The 17751-nt window shown below is 37.0% G+C and overlaps 1 protein-coding gene across 23 annotated transcripts in view; it reads left to right on the forward strand.

Annotated features, from left to right (window-relative positions):
* ALB (albumin) overlaps nt 1–17254 on the forward strand; it is a 135795-nt gene extending 118541 nt beyond the window's left edge. For 13 of the 23 annotated variants that reach the window (XM_045881029.3, XM_054508897.2, XM_045881025.2 and 10 more), the window contains 15 exons: nt 283–320; nt 1232–1289; nt 2164–2296; nt 4060–4271; nt 4888–5020; nt 5532–5629; nt 6992–7121; nt 8036–8250; nt 9421–9553; nt 10929–11026; nt 12069–12207; nt 12790–13013; nt 14449–14581; nt 15205–15271; nt 16484–17254. In XM_045881029.3, the coding sequence (XP_045736985.1) occupies nt 283–320; nt 1232–1289; nt 2164–2296; nt 4060–4271; nt 4888–5020; nt 5532–5629; nt 6992–7121; nt 8036–8250; nt 9421–9553; nt 10929–11026; nt 12069–12207; nt 12790–13013; nt 14449–14581; nt 15205–15246 (1786 nt within the window). In that variant the 3' untranslated portion in view covers nt 15247–15271; nt 16484–17254. Of the gene's footprint in view, nt 1–25; nt 321–1231; nt 1290–2163; nt 2297–4059; nt 4272–4887; nt 5021–5531; nt 5630–6991; nt 7122–8035; nt 8251–9420; nt 9554–10928; nt 11027–12068; nt 12208–12789; nt 13014–14448; nt 14582–15204; nt 15272–16483 lie in introns of those variants that run through there. The other 10 variants (XM_064584581.1, XM_064584579.1, XM_064584577.1 and 7 more) reach the window with 2 other exon arrangements.
* Nucleotides 17255–17751: the final 497 nt, after the last annotated feature.

Here is a 17751-nt window from a genome sequence, read left to right on the forward strand (position 1 = left end):
ATGAATTGACAAGGTCTTGTGGAGAAAACAGGTCCAGATGGCAAACATACGCAACGGATTTAGTCAAACAATTTTTTTGGCAAGAATAATATGAATTTTGTAATCAGTCGGGGGCCAATGAAATACAAAGATGAGTCTGGTTAATAATCTACAATTATTGGTTAAAGAAGTATATTAGTGCAAATTTCCCTCTGTTCGTCCTACCTGTTCTCTTGTATCAACCCCACAAGCCTTTGGCACAATGAAGTGGGTAACTTTTATTTCCCTACTCTTTCTCTTTAGCTCTGCTTATTCCAGGGGCGTGATTCGTCGAGAAGCACGTAAGAATTCTATTTTCCTATTGTTCAGCTTTTACTTTATTTTCCTAGTGAGAGAAAATTTTAGAAAACCCTGCATCTTTAAAGAAGTGTTTTCTTTTAGCATTTATTTCTAGGTGGTGATGATATTTTGTATTTGTGATCCCTCAGGAAGTTATTTTTTTTTTTTAAAAAAAGATTTTATTTATTTATTTGAGAGAGAGAGAGAGAGCAGAGAGAGAGCACCAGTGGGGGATAGGCAGAGGGAGAGGGAGAAACAGACTCCCCGCTGAGTAGCCCAGGACCCTGAGATCATGACCTGAGCTGGTGGCAGAGGCTTAACCAACTGAGCCACCCAGGTGCCCAGGAAGTTATCTTATTAATACATTTCTAACATCCTAGGTGAAAAAAAATGGTGAGAATTGATTTAGTAGCTGTAACTTCCTTCTGCACCTGAAAGAACTTAGACAGAGAGACTTAAACTTCACAGAATATAGTTGACGTTAGAATTCATAGCTCCACATTCCCAAAGGCTATTGCACCTTGATTTATAAAAAACAAAAACCTGTACTGTTCATCTTATAAACAGAACTTGTATTTATATTTTTCATTTCAGACTGTCCTCCCAGAAGCTGTTAGTAGACACCACAAGAGCATTAGATCTTATCCAAATCTGAATATAAAACTAAAAGTATTTAACGATTTTAATGATTTTTCAAATAGTATCATCAGTGATTGAATAACTCATCTGTTTAAATGCAGAACAAATAGTTCATCATCATCTCAAGATATTCTGTAGGGATCTGAGGTCAATATTTTAGAGCAAATGAATACCTAAGTCACATGGAGAGAAACACAAAAAGTAACACCATAACTAAGTTGTTTTCTTCAGAATGTAAACAAATCTGTTTTGTTTTTTCTTTTTTCCTCTCCAGAACAGAGTGAGGTTGCTCATCGGTACAATGATTTGGGAGAAGAACATTTCAGAGGCCTGTAAGTTAAAATACTGAACAGTCAAATTTAATGTTTCTAATAGTGTTGGTTATTACTCTGAAGTTCTTATATTCCCTTGTCATCAGAGTCCAGCTTCTAGGACCATCCTATCCAATAGAATTTTCTGCATTGATGGAAATATTCTATATCAGTGCTGTTCGGTAAGGTGGCCACTGGCCACATGTGGCTAGTGAATACTTTAAATGTGGCAAGTGCAACTGAGGGTCAGAAATTAAAGTTGCATTTAATTTTGATTTATTTAAATCTATGCAGCCACGTGTGGCTACTGGCTACCGTATTGGACAGTGTAGCTCCAGAACGCTTCCATAACCTGATGGTAAGAAAGACTTTAATATATGGTTCCTTTTGCAGCTCACTTACTAAATTCCTTTACCTAGTAAATAGGTCTGTGGTTTCTTGAGAGCATTTTAATATTTTTTATTAACACACGCGCACACATGTGTTTAAACATGGTATAAATACATGTCCTCTTTGCTCAGGAAGCCACATATGCCTGTTTAGGCTTCAGATAACAGCTGATCTGAATAGACTTTCTGGCTAATAGTGAGGTGTATAAAATATAGAACATATACAGACAGTTTGTTGTCCAGCGTAGCAAGCTACTTTATATTAACATTTCACCATGTTACATTTTTCTTTTTTAAAAAAGATTTTATTTATTTATTTGAGAGAGAGAACACAAGTGGAAGGGAGGGGTAGAGGGAGAGGGAGAAGCGGGCTTCCTGCTGAGGAAGGAGCCCAATGTGGGGCTCGATCCCAGGACTCTGAGATCATGACCTGAGCTGAAGGCAGAAGCTTAACCGACTGAGCCAACCAGGTGCCCCCTGTTACATTTTTCTGTCCTTTGTTTCAGAGTGCTGGTTGCCTTTTCTCAGTATCTCCAGCAGTGCCCATTTGAAGATCATGTGAAATTAGCGAAGGAAGTGACTGAGTTTGCAAAAGGTTGTGCTGCTGACCAGTCAGGGGCCGACTGTGGCAAATCCCTTGTAAGTACATTCTGATTTTGAGTGTTATTTCTTCTTTTTGTAAGTAGTCCTGATTATTTCAAAGGAAGAGCAATCCCACTTTTGTTTCCTCAATTATTAATTTGTAAGCAACTCTCAAAAGTGAGGGTAGCCATTATTTCTTCTATGACAGAGATGTTCTAGCTATACCCACAGTTTTAAAGACATTTCTTTATGAAGACCACACACAACAGTAACAGTGCCTTTATTTTTTTTATTTTTATTTTTATTTTTTTAAAGATTTTATTTATTTATTTATTTATTTGACAGAGACAGAGACAGCGAGAGCAGGAACACAAGAAGGGGGAGTGGGAGAGGGAGAAGCAGGCTTCCCGCTGAGCCAGGAGCCCGATGTGGGACTCGATCCCAGGACCCTGGGATCATGACCTGAGCCGAAGGCAGTCACTTAACCAACTGAGCCACCCAGGCGCCCAGTAACAGTGCCTTTAAATGGAAATTTGTGATTTGTAAAAGTCTCTTTTTAGAATTTGAAGTTTGATTTCTTTTCATTGAGGCTAACAGTGAGAGCGTGGTTTTTATCTTCCGGAGACACTCATCTGATTTCTGTGTTGATTTTGTTTCTTAGGTAAAATAATAGTACAGTTACATAGTCCTCATTTTAGGGATAGTTATATTTTTACATAGAATAAAAAATCAGGGCATTTATTCACTTTGAAGGACTTTGAAATTTTGGTATTTCCAGTAGGTGTTCAATTCAGGGAGAGGTTTATGTTTCTCTCACCACTCAGACCTGTATATACCTTTCCAGGGCAAGGCCAGGGTTTATGTATCACTGAAATCTTTCCCCCTCTTATTTCTTTCTCTCTATGTATCTCTCCCTCAAGGTAGAATCAGTACTTTAACTTGGTATTTTTAACACAGAGTTAGCGCTGTAAATATGAATTTTAAAAAATATTTTTTGGGGGAAAATTAATAAATTCCATCATCAGCAGTATATTTTCCTGAAGATCCAATTACTTTCATAATAAAAATTAATGGGGACAGGAAGAATACATTTAATGGAACGTGTTTTGAGGCAAATGTTTCTAGACTAAAAAAGATCTATATTTTAACATAATAAATAATATACAGTAAATTGTGTTACTCAGTTTTTGAATGGTACCTCCTTAAAAGTTGGACCTTTCGGAAAGAAGCAGATCAAATGAGAAACTATCTGAATACTTTCTTCCCTAATGTGAATTCACCTGCAACTTAGAGGATTATTTTCCCTTGATTTTTTTTTAAAGATTTTATTTATTTCTTTGACTGATGGAGACACAGCGAGAGAGGGAACACAAGCAGGGGGAGTGGGAGAGGGAGAAGCAGGCTTCCCACTGAGCAGGGAGCCCGATGCGGGGCTCGATCCCAGGACCCTGGGACCATGACCCGAGCCGAAGGCAGACGCTTAAGGACTGAGCCACCCAGGCGCTCCGATTTTTTTTTTTTTTTTTTTTTTTTTTATCAGCTCTCCTAGCCTGTAGCGTGAGGTAGAAGTAGGAGCCGTGTTCATGGCTTCGCGCTGCCGTTCTGTTGTACCCACCCTAAGGAACCGGGTGACGGTCAGTTCTTAGGAAAATCCCATGGATGGTCAAATCAAGGGAAACTCTAAACCTGAGAAAAAAGAGTACGTGTACATGAGTTCCCAGCCAAGGCTTACGGATGCTTTCAATTTTTTATACTGTTCTTTGGGTACAAAGGAAATAAAATACCCCCCGGTGACCCGAAGCCTGCTCTCTCCCACCTAGCACACGCTCTTCGGAGACAAACTGTGTACAGTCGCCTCTCTTCGCGAAAAGTATGGCGAGCTGGCCGACTGCTGTGAGAAACAGGATCCCGAGAGAAACGAGTGCTTCCTGACTCACAAAGACGATAACCCCGGCTTCCCTCCGCTGGTGACCCCGGAGCCCGACGCCATGTGCGCCGCCTTTCAGGAAAGTGAACAGAAGTTTCTGGGAAAGTGAGTCCTCAGATCTTTACGCTTCAGAATGAAAAATTACGACCAAGGTCGAGACTTATTATAGGCAGTACTACAGTAAAAAATATTCTGTAACATAAGAATAAAAAAAAAAAAAGAAAAGAAAAGAAAAAAAATATTCTGGATATTAAGGCTTAGAAGCGTTTGTTCTAATGACAGTTTTCAAAGCAGTAATATTTGATGCCACAAAATTCTCCATGGTGAAAAGAATTGGATCCAAGATCTTTTGGAGTTCGTTGAAACAGGATGTGATCTGTGTAAGAAAAACAGAGATTGGCCTGTGTTAAAATATTATGAAGATAGGTATTTATTCTCAGAATTGATTTCATTTTAGTCAAAAACATTGCATTACCAAAGTTTATTTTGTATCTATGTGTGTGTATATGTGTGTACATATATATAAAACATATATATGCATGTACACAATTTATATATAGAAGTTCAACCTTTCACTGACTTCTAGAATGACAAAGGCAAGGTCATCATGTGCAAATTGAGAGTAACTGGTAAATTAGATGAGAAGGGTGATTACAATGGTTCCCATACCACTGTTCGCTATAGAAAAGTGACTGCCTGTTTTTCTTTTTTGAAAATGTAGATACCTGTATGAAGTTGCCAGAAGACATCCTTACTTTTATGCCCCAGAACTCCTTTACTATGCTCAGCAATATAAACAAGTTTTTGCAGAATGCTGCCAAGCTGCTGATAAGGCTGCCTGCCTGACACCCAAGGTATTCCCCAGAAGAATAGGAGGAGCAATTCATCATCAAACCTCAGACTTTGAGCATCTTATGGCTAGATTTAGGGAATTTGTGTCTCTGATACAAAGTCCTTTACATGGTCAAAAAAAACCTTCCTACCTCTTCTAGGGAGTTTAATGATGTTGGGAGAGTTGGTGGAGGAGGGGTGGAGATAAATTATATGCAAAATTAAGAAGTCAGCAAAGTTATATTTTCTGGGATGTTAGTGGACTCTGTTCTTCCACATTTCCTGTCAGCTCCCTTTTCCTTGGCAATGTCTCCACTCCGGTTCTTAACTACCTAGGGGCTTCCCCTAGGACCAGGCTGATTTTGCTCCCCCTGCATTGCAAAATAATTATTTGCCAATAGTGGGCACTTGGGAATTTAGGTGTAAATTATCTCTTTAAATTTTAATTTGGCACAGTCTCATCTGAACTAATGAAGGGGTGTTTTGTATAGAATTTTCCTTTTCTAATTTTTCCAAAATAATTTCTTTTTGCAGATTGATGCTTTGAGGGAAAAAGTACTGGTTTCATCTGCCAAAGAAAGATTCAAGTGTGCCAGCCTCCAGAAATTCGGAGATAGAGCCTTCAAAGCATGGTATTTTAAACTTAGTTTGAATCTTTATAATGATGTAAATGGTTATGGTTCAGTTGACAAAAATGTACATTTATATGGCATTTTATGTGGTGCTTTTGCATACATCTTTCTGGTTGTTTTGAAGGTAGAAATTTAACAGTGGTGAAAATCAGAGCATCAGTGACAATTCCTCATTATTTTTTATCATATTTCTTCTAGGTAGTCACAGAATTTATAGGGTATTTTTTTTTTGTCATTCTAGGATGGGGATTTAAACTCCCACTTATTTAGAAAGACTAGGGACTTATTCTAATGATCCACTCTTTTTATAGAGCAGTCGTCAGGGTCTTCTTAATTTTATCCCCCCAAACAACACCAATTATCTGGAAATGTTTGTTCTTTTATGTTCTGATAATTAAATTTAGCCATCAGGGTTAGTTCTCCTTTTCTCATAGCTCTAGCTCTGTAGTTAATCCCTTGGTTTTGTCTGGGTCTCTGTTTTTATATTACTTAGCTGGTTCTAGGAGCATCCTTCAATTTCTAAGCCAAGAAAAATCCCCTCCCCCACCACTCACTTGCTAGTCAACAATGAATCCACAGCAACAGGAGATAAAATGAAAATAATAGACATCCTGTAAACTCTCTAGAAACCATAGTTTGAGCTATCTTTGCCTGCCATCCCTACCCCCTACACAACCACCAAGATCAACTACCTAAATCAGTAAACAAAACAACCCCAACATGAAATGATATGCGATTAAACAGGCTGTGATTGGTTTGGAGGAAGAAGCAGCTTTGATCCGATTAAGAGACGCTGACATGATTTGGGAAAGCATGTGGATTTTAGCCTTTTCCATGTTGTCAGAAGGCTTAGATGCTGTGCTGGATCAATGTCTTGGTTCCAGTTTATAAAAGGCTTTCATATGGATTAACTAATTTAATCCTCACATCAGTCCTGCAGTTTAGCATGCTGTTGTGACCAAGTAGAGGCTGAGGGTCAGAAAGGCTATGTAACTTGACTAGTGTCCCAATGCTAATGAGTGATAAAACCAGATCTAGAAGCCAGGTCTGGGTTCTAAACCTGATGGCTCTCCACATGTTGCCTCTTTTTGAATCTCTCTTTGATTTCCACTTTTATGAATCGCTGGCCTTCTATCCACCACACACACTCTTATAATGGCTAATTTGCCCTAAGGAAACATTTTGCCCTCAGATAACCATGTGGTTCAGAACTAGCAGTAAAGTAAGGACAAATGGATTTCACAAATTATATCTATATGCTATTTTGTCCTGAAATTTTGTGTTATAAGTACTATTTTCCTAATGCTTTGACATAAAATATTGCGTGTTAATCACGTTTTCATGGCGGAATTTTCTTTTTAGGTCGATAGCTCGCATGAGCCAGAAATTCCCCAAAGCTGACTTTGCAGAAGTTTCCAAGTTGGTGACAGATCTTACCAAAATCCACAAGGAATGCTGCCACGGTGACCTGCTTGAATGTGCAGATGACAGGGTAAAGAATCTGCAGTATGCTCTGTAGTAACTCACATGCTTCAGTTGGTAGGATGAATTTGCTTAGTATTATCCTCGAAGCCGACAGTGGGTTGAGATTGTATTCTATGCCCAATCTGCTCACTTCTTTCCCTGCTTTGTGGTACTTTTTTTTTCTTAACCTGGCTTCCCATTCACTAAATGATCTGACAAACACATTCACTAATTTGTAAACCTTTCAGTCATATTGTGAGAACAAAGGCTTACACTGAAGTAGGATGGCTACTACAAAGGGAGATTTCTAAGAAGACATTTTTGGGAGGTGGGTGGAGTTGGAGAAGGGCTACTACCTGAAGAGATCTTGGGAAATTATGTAGTTCGCCGCCCCCTTTATATTCTCTCTCAGTTAACCATCTGTGTTAACTAGACACATATTTAGCATGATATCACATTTCTCCAAACTTAAAAATATGGCCAAATACCAGCATCTTAATCTCTCAGGATACTTTCTGGAAAATTTAAGGCAAAGATTTTACACGTGTAAGTAGGGCCTGTGACTATGGTCTTGACTAATTATCCAAAGATCGCTCACATTTTATTTAGTTATTTGGTTTCAAAATGCCTGAAGGGACTATTTGGAAAAATAGTACTGAGTTTTAATTTAGAAACTTAAGTGCCTTGACAGTCAAGATATAAAATTAATAATAACCGAGATGGGTCCCTGTTACTGACCATTTTTTGTAATTAAGTGGAAATATTTTAGTAGTTCTGAGTCTCTAGTCTTAGGAACATGGACTGAAAGTATTTATAGAAGTCATGTTTTATGTGTATGGTCTTAGAATATAATAAACATGTTTTGCCAACAGAATAAAGGTCTGGGGAGAAAGTGTAGTGATGCCAATTTACATTGAAAAATTTTTATCAACTCGCTTATAGGCGGATCTGGCCAAGTATATGTGTGAGAATCAGGATTCAATCTCTAGTAAAATGAAGGAATGCTGTGATAAGCCTTTGTTGGAAAAATCCCACTGCCTCACTGAGGTGGAAAGAGATGAGTTGCCCGGTGACCTGTCCCCGATAGCTGCTGACTTTGTTGAAGATAAGGAGGTTTGCAAAAACTATCAGGAGGCAAAAGATGTGTTCCTGGGCACGTAAGTGGATAAAGAATAATCCTTCCATAGCTTTTATATGGCCTCAGGATTCAGGAAGATAAACTAGGCTTTCCTTTGACATTGCTACAATTTCCATGTTGTCTACATGCTGCTTTATCCTTCCCTCTCCTAGCTTTTAAATTTTGGGGGAAAAATTAATTAGTTTAAAAAATTATTATAAACTAATTCATGCTTATGGCAAAAACTCAATCAGTAGAGAAGAGAATAGAGAAGGGAAGAGAAGAAATAAAAGTTTCTATCTTTATTCCTACCCCATTCATTTTCTCCTTAGGGATATTCCTGGAAATACCTCTAGGAACATTTTGTGTGTACATAAATTATAGACATATTATTCCTTCATTTATTCATTCAAAGAATGAATTTACTACAATAGATATGTGTGAATATACATAATACATCTTTACATCTCTGTATTTCTGGATCTATTTACCTGCCATTTATCTATCTATATAAGGAAGTATAAGAGGAAGTATGCAGTCTGCTACCAGGTGCTTTATATTTGGTTGAACAGACCAGGAGTACAGTAGCATGGCAGGGCAGCATGAAATTAAGTGACAAAATAAATGATGATATATAGTCAGTAAGTGTGGTGATAAACTTTGCATTTTTATTTTTGGATTATAATAGTGTAATGTGCCCTAATATATTTTACATAATTGTGTACCCTTCAAGATTTCACTCCTACAAAGAGGTGAAAGAATAATTCAAGAATTCATCTCTATTTATCTATCAGAACCCTTTTGAGGTATAGTCCAAATTATAAAAATATACATACCAATAACAGGTGTCACTCATCAAACATTTAATATGTGCCAGACAGCATGTGCTTTGCATAGATTACATCATGTATTTCCCACAAACCACCTTATGAGATCGGTACTGTTATTATCCACGTGCTACAGAGAAGGCAACTAAGGCTGTGATGGTTTTAATAAGTTGCTTAAGGTGATATAGTAAACTAAGTGGCAGAGGCAGGATTTGAATGCAGGTAGCTTTAATTCTGAACTGCAACCCTTTAGCCACTAATCTTCCCTGCATGGGGTCTAGTCAAATTCAGACCTGTGGGAGATGAGTTACTCTTGGGGTGAGTTATGTGATCTTTCTTGCTCCTTTACCCAGCGAAATCTATTTTATTTTCATCTGAATTAGGTTTTTGTATGAATACTCAAGAAGGCATCCTGAGTACGCTATCTCTTTGCTGTTGAGACTTGCCAAGGAATATGAAGCCACTCTGGAGAAGTGTTGTGCCACCGATGATCCTCCTACTTGCTATGGCAAAGTGGTAGGTTTCTTAAAGGGAAACAGTGTAGCGCTCTGGCGGATGATCCATTTTTTTTTTAAATTTTATTTTATTATGTTATGTTAGTCACCATACAATACATCATTAGTTTTTGATGTTGTGTTCCACGATTCACATTTTGAGTATAACACCCAGTGCTCCATGCAGTACGTGCCCTCTTTAATACCCATCACCAGGCTAACCCATCCCCGCAACTCCCTCCCCTCTAGAACCCTCAGTTTTAATCATGAGAAAGAAAAGTAACCCAAGAATGTGAATTGCTACATAGTGCAATTTAGATCTTTTCTTGACATGGTTTCAATCCTGTGCTCTTAAACCTTACAGGAAAAAATAGCTTTAAATGGAATGGTTAATAAGACCTAGAAGAGTCTAGGAAGGAGAGATCTGAAGGGAGCAATCTCTAATTTCACAAAATCTTGACCATGCTTTTTCTCTTTTTTACACTCCTGAGGACAAAATAATTGATAAATTGAAATGTTAGTTAAGAGACTTAACTTAGATATAAAGTTAACCAGGTTCCAAGATTTATCAAATATCAAGAATTAGCATCTTAAAGAAGATTGTGAAATCTATTCATTTAGAATATTTTCAGATTTCGGGGAAAAAGTGTAGGAATTGCTTTACAAGTCATTAAGGAGAGGAAACCTTGAGGATTTTTGCCATATTTAGCTATGCTTTAAGAGGATTTTAACATGTTTAAGATATTTAGCACTCCTGGCATATGTAGTGGTTTCCAAACTTCAGAATCACAGGAAAGTAATTCTTTCCTCTATCAAGAACCTACTATATGCCAGGCACCAGACTAGAGCCGATGACCAAGATAAAATCTCTTATCTCAGGGAGCTCAGAATCCAACTGGAGAGAGGGCTTAATAATAATGATACAGTCATAGTCATCATTTATTAAGCTTTTATTATCTGCCAGGCACTGTTTTAATTTCATTAGCTCAGGTGGTTTGTAGAACAATTTTTGAGGTGAGTACCATCTTTATGCCCATTTTCTTTCTTTCTTTTTCTTTTTCTCCCTTCTTTTTTGTTAATCTCCATTTTAGTGGTGAGGGTTCTGCAGCTTGGAGATAGGAAGTATATTTACACAATTAGAAAATGAGTCGGATGGCCTGGCTTGAACACCAGCAGTCGCACTCCACAGCCTGAGTAGTCTTAATCTCTTATACTATACACCCTTGCCAAATAAAATAAACAGTTTGGACATATTATGATAGATTTGGCATCAAAGATCTAATTACATGACTTTGGGCAGAAAGGAGGGAGGATCTCATTCTGCTTAGAGTGGTGAAAAAGAACCTGCATGTGGTCCTTGGGTGGAATTCTGTCAACACAATTCTTTTATCTTTCAGCTTGATGAATTTAAACCTCTTGTGGAAGAGCCTCAGAATTTAGTCAAAACAAACTGTGAACTTTTTGAAAAACTTGGAGAGTATGGCTTCCAAAATGCGTAAGTATTTTTGTTTATCAGCTGATTTTTTTTCTTGATCAACTTGTAATTATTTAAGACTTAATATATATACCATCTATGATAGAAATTTTAATCATGAATATACGGTATATACTTCTAATCTCTTTCCATCAAGAAAGACTAGAGAGGGAGAAATAAAATGGTTAGTGGGATGGAGAAGCTTATATTTGAGTGCAGTTTAAAAAGTTGGCCTCTTGAGATCAGGAAGGAAAATAGCAAATCGTGGAATGTAGGAACTGAGGATGCCCTTTGAAGGTTAAGGAATAGCTTGTGGGCAAACAAAATGCAGCAATGCTTTACAAAGGAGGAAGTGGTAGCCTTTGAATAATAGTAGCTCAAGAAGTAATATATAAGCTGAGAGACTAATGTCCTGATCCACATAGAGTCTTATCTATGGAGGTAAAGATAAGAGACACATCAGTCAGTAGATATTTATTGTTTGGTTTAAATATTTTACCACTCTTCTAACTATGGGTGCTAGGGATAACAATAGTGAACCAGATATCATCTTTTCCCTCGAGTAGATTGTAGTCACACATGACTTTCAGTGGTGATTAGAATTCTTAGTATGTGATTATTACATGCTAGATACCATGCCAGGTTGATTGCATACTTTATTTTAATTTAATACTTGCACCATCCCCATGAGTCAGATATACTTTTTCCTGTTTTATAGATGAAAAAACTTACACATACCTTTCAAATTTAGCATGGTGTTGATATATATTAAGACCTCAGTAGGTTTTATGGAAAGAAAGAAGCAATAAATAAATATATTAATGTCACTGAATTGTAATAAGTCACTTTCCTAAGATGATACAGCACAGCTGGAAACAATGATAAGCTTAACTAGTTAGTCAGGACAAGGTCTTCCCCCATACCATTCAACCAACCTGGAGACAAAGGTAATTTTATGGATGGAAAGTCATTTTAGTTAATTTTGCCTAAGTGTTCTCTGCTTGACCTCCTATGTTAGAGAAAGACATGCCTGGCTGAAAACACATGAACTATTTTGTTACAGGCTCTTAGTTCGTTACACCAAGAAAGTACCCCAAGTGTCAACTCCAACTCTCGTGGAGGTCTCAAGAAAACTAGGAAAAGTGGGCACCAGGTGTTGTAAGAAACCTGACTCAGAAAGAATGCCCTGTGCTGAAGACTATGTGAGTCATTTAAGTATAATAAGTGAATAATGATGAATTTTTGCCTTTAGGTAAGGACAAAGCTAACTTTCAGAAACAGGGGTGAATTAACATGTGTGTGCATGCACGTGTGTGTGTGTTTGGTAGAGGCAGCCAGGACTTGGTCACCTATATTATCTTGAATGAGGATTTGTATAAGATCCCCAAAATGATAAATTGACAAAAATTCCATGAGTTTTCAATGTTTCATCCTGCCATTTAAAAAACCTTTCATATTCTTTGGGGTCTTTTAAAAATATGTATCCATATAAGACTGTTTCATTCCCACTCCAATACATATCTCAGGACTCACGTCAAATTATTTCAATCAATTATTTTCTCAAGGGAACTATTATTAAAATGTAGACATAAAGAGAAAATACTTTAAAAAGTCCCTCATTATCTGTAGTTCTAAAGTGAAGCAAATAACTTCCTCAAATCAACCTTGGATTCAATATTGCTAGTTAAAATATAACACGTCTTTTGGTCCTTTGGAAAGTAGGAGTTCATGGAAAACTTTTATTATCCTTATTTTGAATGTCTGGTCTCCCACCTGTCCTTTAGCTGTCCGTGGTCCTGAACCGGTTGTGCGTGTTGCACGAGAAGACCCCAGTGAGTGAGAGAGTCACCAAATGCTGCACAGAATCCTTGGTGAACAGACGACCATGCTTTTCTGCCCTGGAAACTGATGAGGCGTATGTTCCCAAAGAGTTTAACGCTGAAACATTCACCTTCCATGCAGACTTATGCACACTTCCTGAGGCTGAGAAACAAGTCAAGAAACAATCGTGAGTACTATTTCATTATTGTAAGCATTTAGAGTCTTGAGAGTGAGAATTTTAAGTTGAAATGGGTAACTTTTTCTGAAGTAGTGATTATATTCTTTAGAAAATAGTATTTAAGTACTGGTGTTAGTAAGCTGATAAAAATGTCAAGAATAAAATGGATAACTTTTTGTTTTCTTAGCAAAAAACCTCTATAATATAACCTTGCCTACAAATCATTCAGAATAATCTTGTGGATAAAAGCTACAGTGGAATAATGTCTTAACATAAATCCAGTAGAAAAATATGAACGATTAACTGATGCATTTGTGCAAATAGCAAATTAGTTAGTAGAAATCATAGGAGAATTTATTTCTAGGCATGAATGGTTATTTTAAGTTTGTTCTATGGCAACCCAAAGGCAGGGCAAATCCTCAACATATAACTTTTGAGAATGGAACTTGGGTGAAAAACATCTAGAAAAATGAGTTCTGAGGCTCAACACCCTATTGCTGTCACAGGGGCTAGAAATGCATGAAATTTAGCTCCATAAATTTATCATCTCAGAGATTTTAATCATAGCCAGAGACTTGTGAGTAATATTGCAAAAACCCCCTCTCCCTCTAGCACTATTATCTCTGTGAATGTCAATGAAAGAAAACCACCAGCTCCCATAAGTTTGGATAGTTTTATTACCTATGGCCTCCCCAGTATTAACTGAATGGGGTAAATTTCACAGACCAAATATAAAGACTCTCAGGTTAGAAATTTTTTAATGGAGTCCAACAAGATAGTTAAGCTTTTAAGGATCAGTTTTAGCTCTTAAATCACTAAAAGTTCAATTCGATGTTGTATAACTCTTTTTTTTTCTTTTTAATATGGCATAATTTCTAAAATCTGAATAATGTATAAATACAATGACATCCTTTCCAGAGACTTACCAAAAAGAGATCTATTGATTTATTGAGACTTATTGGTACTAGAGATGTTAAGCAATTTACATTGATTATCTCATTTGATTCTTCCACCAACCCTATGAAGGTGACTTTTATTGTCCTCATTATGCAGATGAGAATATTAAAGCTTATAGTGGTAAGCCTGGGCCTCAAGCTCAGAGTCGCCTGGCCAAGATTCATAATCTTCAACAATACTACTACTGCCTTTACCATCTCCACTTTTCTTTTTCCTTTTTTTAAAAAGATTGAAGTGTATTTGACACGCAATGTTAAATTAGTTTCAGGTGTACAACATAGTGGTTTGACAAGTCTATACATTATGCTGTGCTCACCACAAGTTTAGCTGCCATCCGTCACCATACAATATGATTACAGTACCACTGACTATATTCCCTATGCTGTGCCTTTTAATCCTGAGATTTACTCATTCCATTACTTTCTTTATGTAAGTAAACTTTTTTTCTGATTTTTGTTGTTGTTGTTTTGTTTTCATTCAAATGCAGTGCACTTGTTGAGCTGGTGAAACACAAGCCCAAAGCAACTGAGGAACAACTGAAAACTGTTATGGGGGATTTTGGAGCCTTTGTAGAGAAGTGCTGTGCAGCTGAAAACAAAGAGGCCTGCTTTGCTGAGGAGGTACTGGAGTCTCTTCATTGCAATATGGCTAATTTCCTTTCTTGTCGCATTTGATCTGACCAGGGCTTAGGGGTTTATATATCTGAAGGACACTCTGTACATTCCGGACCAGAATCTTATTCCACATACAAAATTATCTGACAAAATTACTTAAATAGCTCTCATTTTTTTTTTAATCTCCTGCTGCACTGGAGTATATTAGTAAATCTTCATAGTATTTGCTCTGTTTCCAAAGTTGTGATGTTTATGAATATAGATAGAAATATTTGTAAGGCTCAAGTCTTTGAGCCAAACATTAATTTATTGAAATATGTTCTTGAAAAATGCTGGTTTGTGATTTGGTTGAATCTGAGTTTGATTTTATAGGTTAATGAAGGAGGTTTATATTTAAATGTCTGAATCATTTATTATTCCCTCTATGACTTGAGGGTAATGTTTTTATTCCTTTGGGAACAATGGGTGTCAGTAAGTTTCCTTGTAGAGATTCTAGTACTAAACTGGAATTAAAGAATGTGATTCATGTAAAATTAGTTTGTAATTACAAATGGCTGTATAAGTATCAACTTTTCATCTTAATAGTAATGCTAATATTTTCCCCAAATCTGTCATTTCTTGGTATTCAGGGTCCAAAACTTGTTGCCACAGCTCAAGCTGCCTTAGCCTAAAAGAACACCATCACAAGCATCTCAGGTAACTATACTTTGGATTTTTGTTTTAAAAAAGTAATTATAATAGTTACTATTAAAATAGCAAAGGTTGACCAATCATTTACCAAGAGCCATATAGACCAGTGCCAATCACTGTTCTAAGATCTTTATATGTATTAACTTACTTAATTCTCAAAATAGTTGCCTAAGTTGAGTGTCATTATTTTTCCCATTTTTCAGATGAGAACATGAAGGCACAGATAGACATGGGTTCCATAATTTACCCAAGGACCACCCAGCTCGTGAGGGGTGAAGCCACAATTCAAAATTCAAACCAAAGCTTGAGAGTTAACCAGTGTCCTGTTCTGACCTAATGTGACACAGTAGACAGAATCATTCAACTGAGCAATGGCTTAGCAGTGGGGTTTCTAGGTATTAGGCTGGGCCATATGAAAGTGCATTTTTTAAGGTAAAAAACAGTTGAATAGCAACGATTTCACATGGTTCAATCCAACAGCCCAGTACCAGATTAATTTCATTGGAGAGTATGACAGATCTACCTTATGTGAACTTGCACTTTATAGTGAATAACTTGCTACTGAGGCCCACTTTAAAATTTAAATGTTTGAACATAAACATGTTTCACCCATTTTGGTTGTAATATTTTGTGGGAAATTAAAAAAGATAGTATCAACTCTCTTTTTTAAAACAAATTGTCCGACTATTTTCTAGCATGAATTATTTTCATATTTTCCAAACTCTGAGGTCTGTTCCCACTATGGAGTTTTCACTTACTCTTTGCCCACCTGAGAATACCTACATATTGTGCATTCAAGTGAGGAAGCAACTTCATATCTCCTGTAAATTTGATCTCTTCAAAATGTGATTTGTTCTCATCCTAAATGGCAAGATTTTCTTCTGAAAGGTCTTTGAGAGACACTTGTTTTATTGGTAATTAATTTAGGTAAGAAGTAGGTGTTAAGCAAGTGACTCTGAGGAGTGATGATGAAAAGCTTGGGACTTTGAAACCTGAGGAGCTGATGACATCAGTGACAAAGAGAGGACTTTACAATATTATTGGTGTGTCCTCTCCCCCAGCCCAACAGAAGAATTCAGAGTCCAGGACAGGCTGAATGATTTTCTTTGGTGGAAATTGCAGGAAGACAATCTAAGCAATTCAACATTCATTTGAATAGATTTCAAAAACTCATAGCATTTTACAAACAGTACTTATATTTGTCTTTTTGTCTTTCAGCCTGCCCTGAGAATAAGAGAAAGAAAGAGAAATGAAGACCTAGAGCTTATTCATCTGTTTTTCTTTTCTGTTGGTGTAAAACCAACCCTCTGTCTAAAGAACACAAATTTCTTTAAATGTTTTGCCTCTTTTCTCTGTGCTGTAATTAATAAAAAATGAAAAGAATCTAACATTATTGTCCAGGACTGTTATTTTTCACAGATGTATTGCCATCCTGGAAATTTTGTAGGTTTTGTGAATGTCCCACTGCTCTCTCTTTTCCCACTTCAGTCTAGTTCTTTAGGGGCTGGCTGATTAAAAGAAACATTAATGATCTTCTGAGTTATGGATCATAAACATGCAAAGGAATATTTTAACATTATCATAATTCTGATAAAAGAATGAAAACTGGTATAGGCTTTTCCTTACTAAGGACTAAGAAATGTGAGGGACAAAGAAGATAGAGATGATTGTAAGGATGGTTAATTGAACTGGAAAAAAAACACTGAGCCTCAAAAAAATGTAAGGAAGTTTAGGATGGCAATACATAAACAGTGTAAGAAGCTTAACCAGGTTGGAGAAGCCTTGTTGAAGGAGGGAATCAGGAGATCTGGATGAAGGTACAATAGAGAGTGAGCAAGATGTAGAAGACTGAGGGAGCTCAAGAGTTGGCACGTAAAATGTTCTTGTAAGAACTGAGATGTTACACTCAAAACTGAGCCTCTTGTCCCTGTTCCCAGAGGTAACCACTGATATCAGACAATTATCTATGAATTTACATACCTAAAGTCATTTATAGCCTTATTAATTTGTGTACTTTAGAAATTTTTATAAAATTGGTTTCATATGTACCTGCCATTGACAACCTGCTTATTTTGCCCTAATAATGATGCTTTATAGTTTCATTTTAAGTATGATGCTTACAAAAGGTTTTGGTACCAAGTTAAAAAAGTCTCCTTCCATTTTTGGAATGTTGCATCCCCCAGCCCCCCAACTCCCTAACCCTACCCATTCCCACCCGCCACCCATTTTAACCTCACTGCTGACTATATCAGATACTTTTCCACATTGGATGCAATCATCACAAAGGTGGGAGGAGCCCGGAAGGGGAGAAGTGGAGATGGTAGGCACTTCGTCAAAGACCCTGGAGACAGATCTAGAAAATTTTGAGTAAGATGTTTTCACAGAACTGGACCCACACAGGACCAGGTCTGGGTGCCCTGTCTGGATGGCATTGTCACTCAGCCAGCGAAGGGGGACTTAAAACTTTTGGAGAAAGATGCTCCAAA

This window comes from Mirounga angustirostris, unplaced genomic scaffold (genome assembly GCF_029215605.1).
Source record: "Mirounga angustirostris isolate CCGP_5_RB_7025 unplaced genomic scaffold, mMirAng1.0.hap1 SCAF_2, whole genome shotgun sequence".
NCBI lineage: Eukaryota > Metazoa > Chordata > Mammalia > Carnivora > Phocidae > Mirounga > Mirounga angustirostris.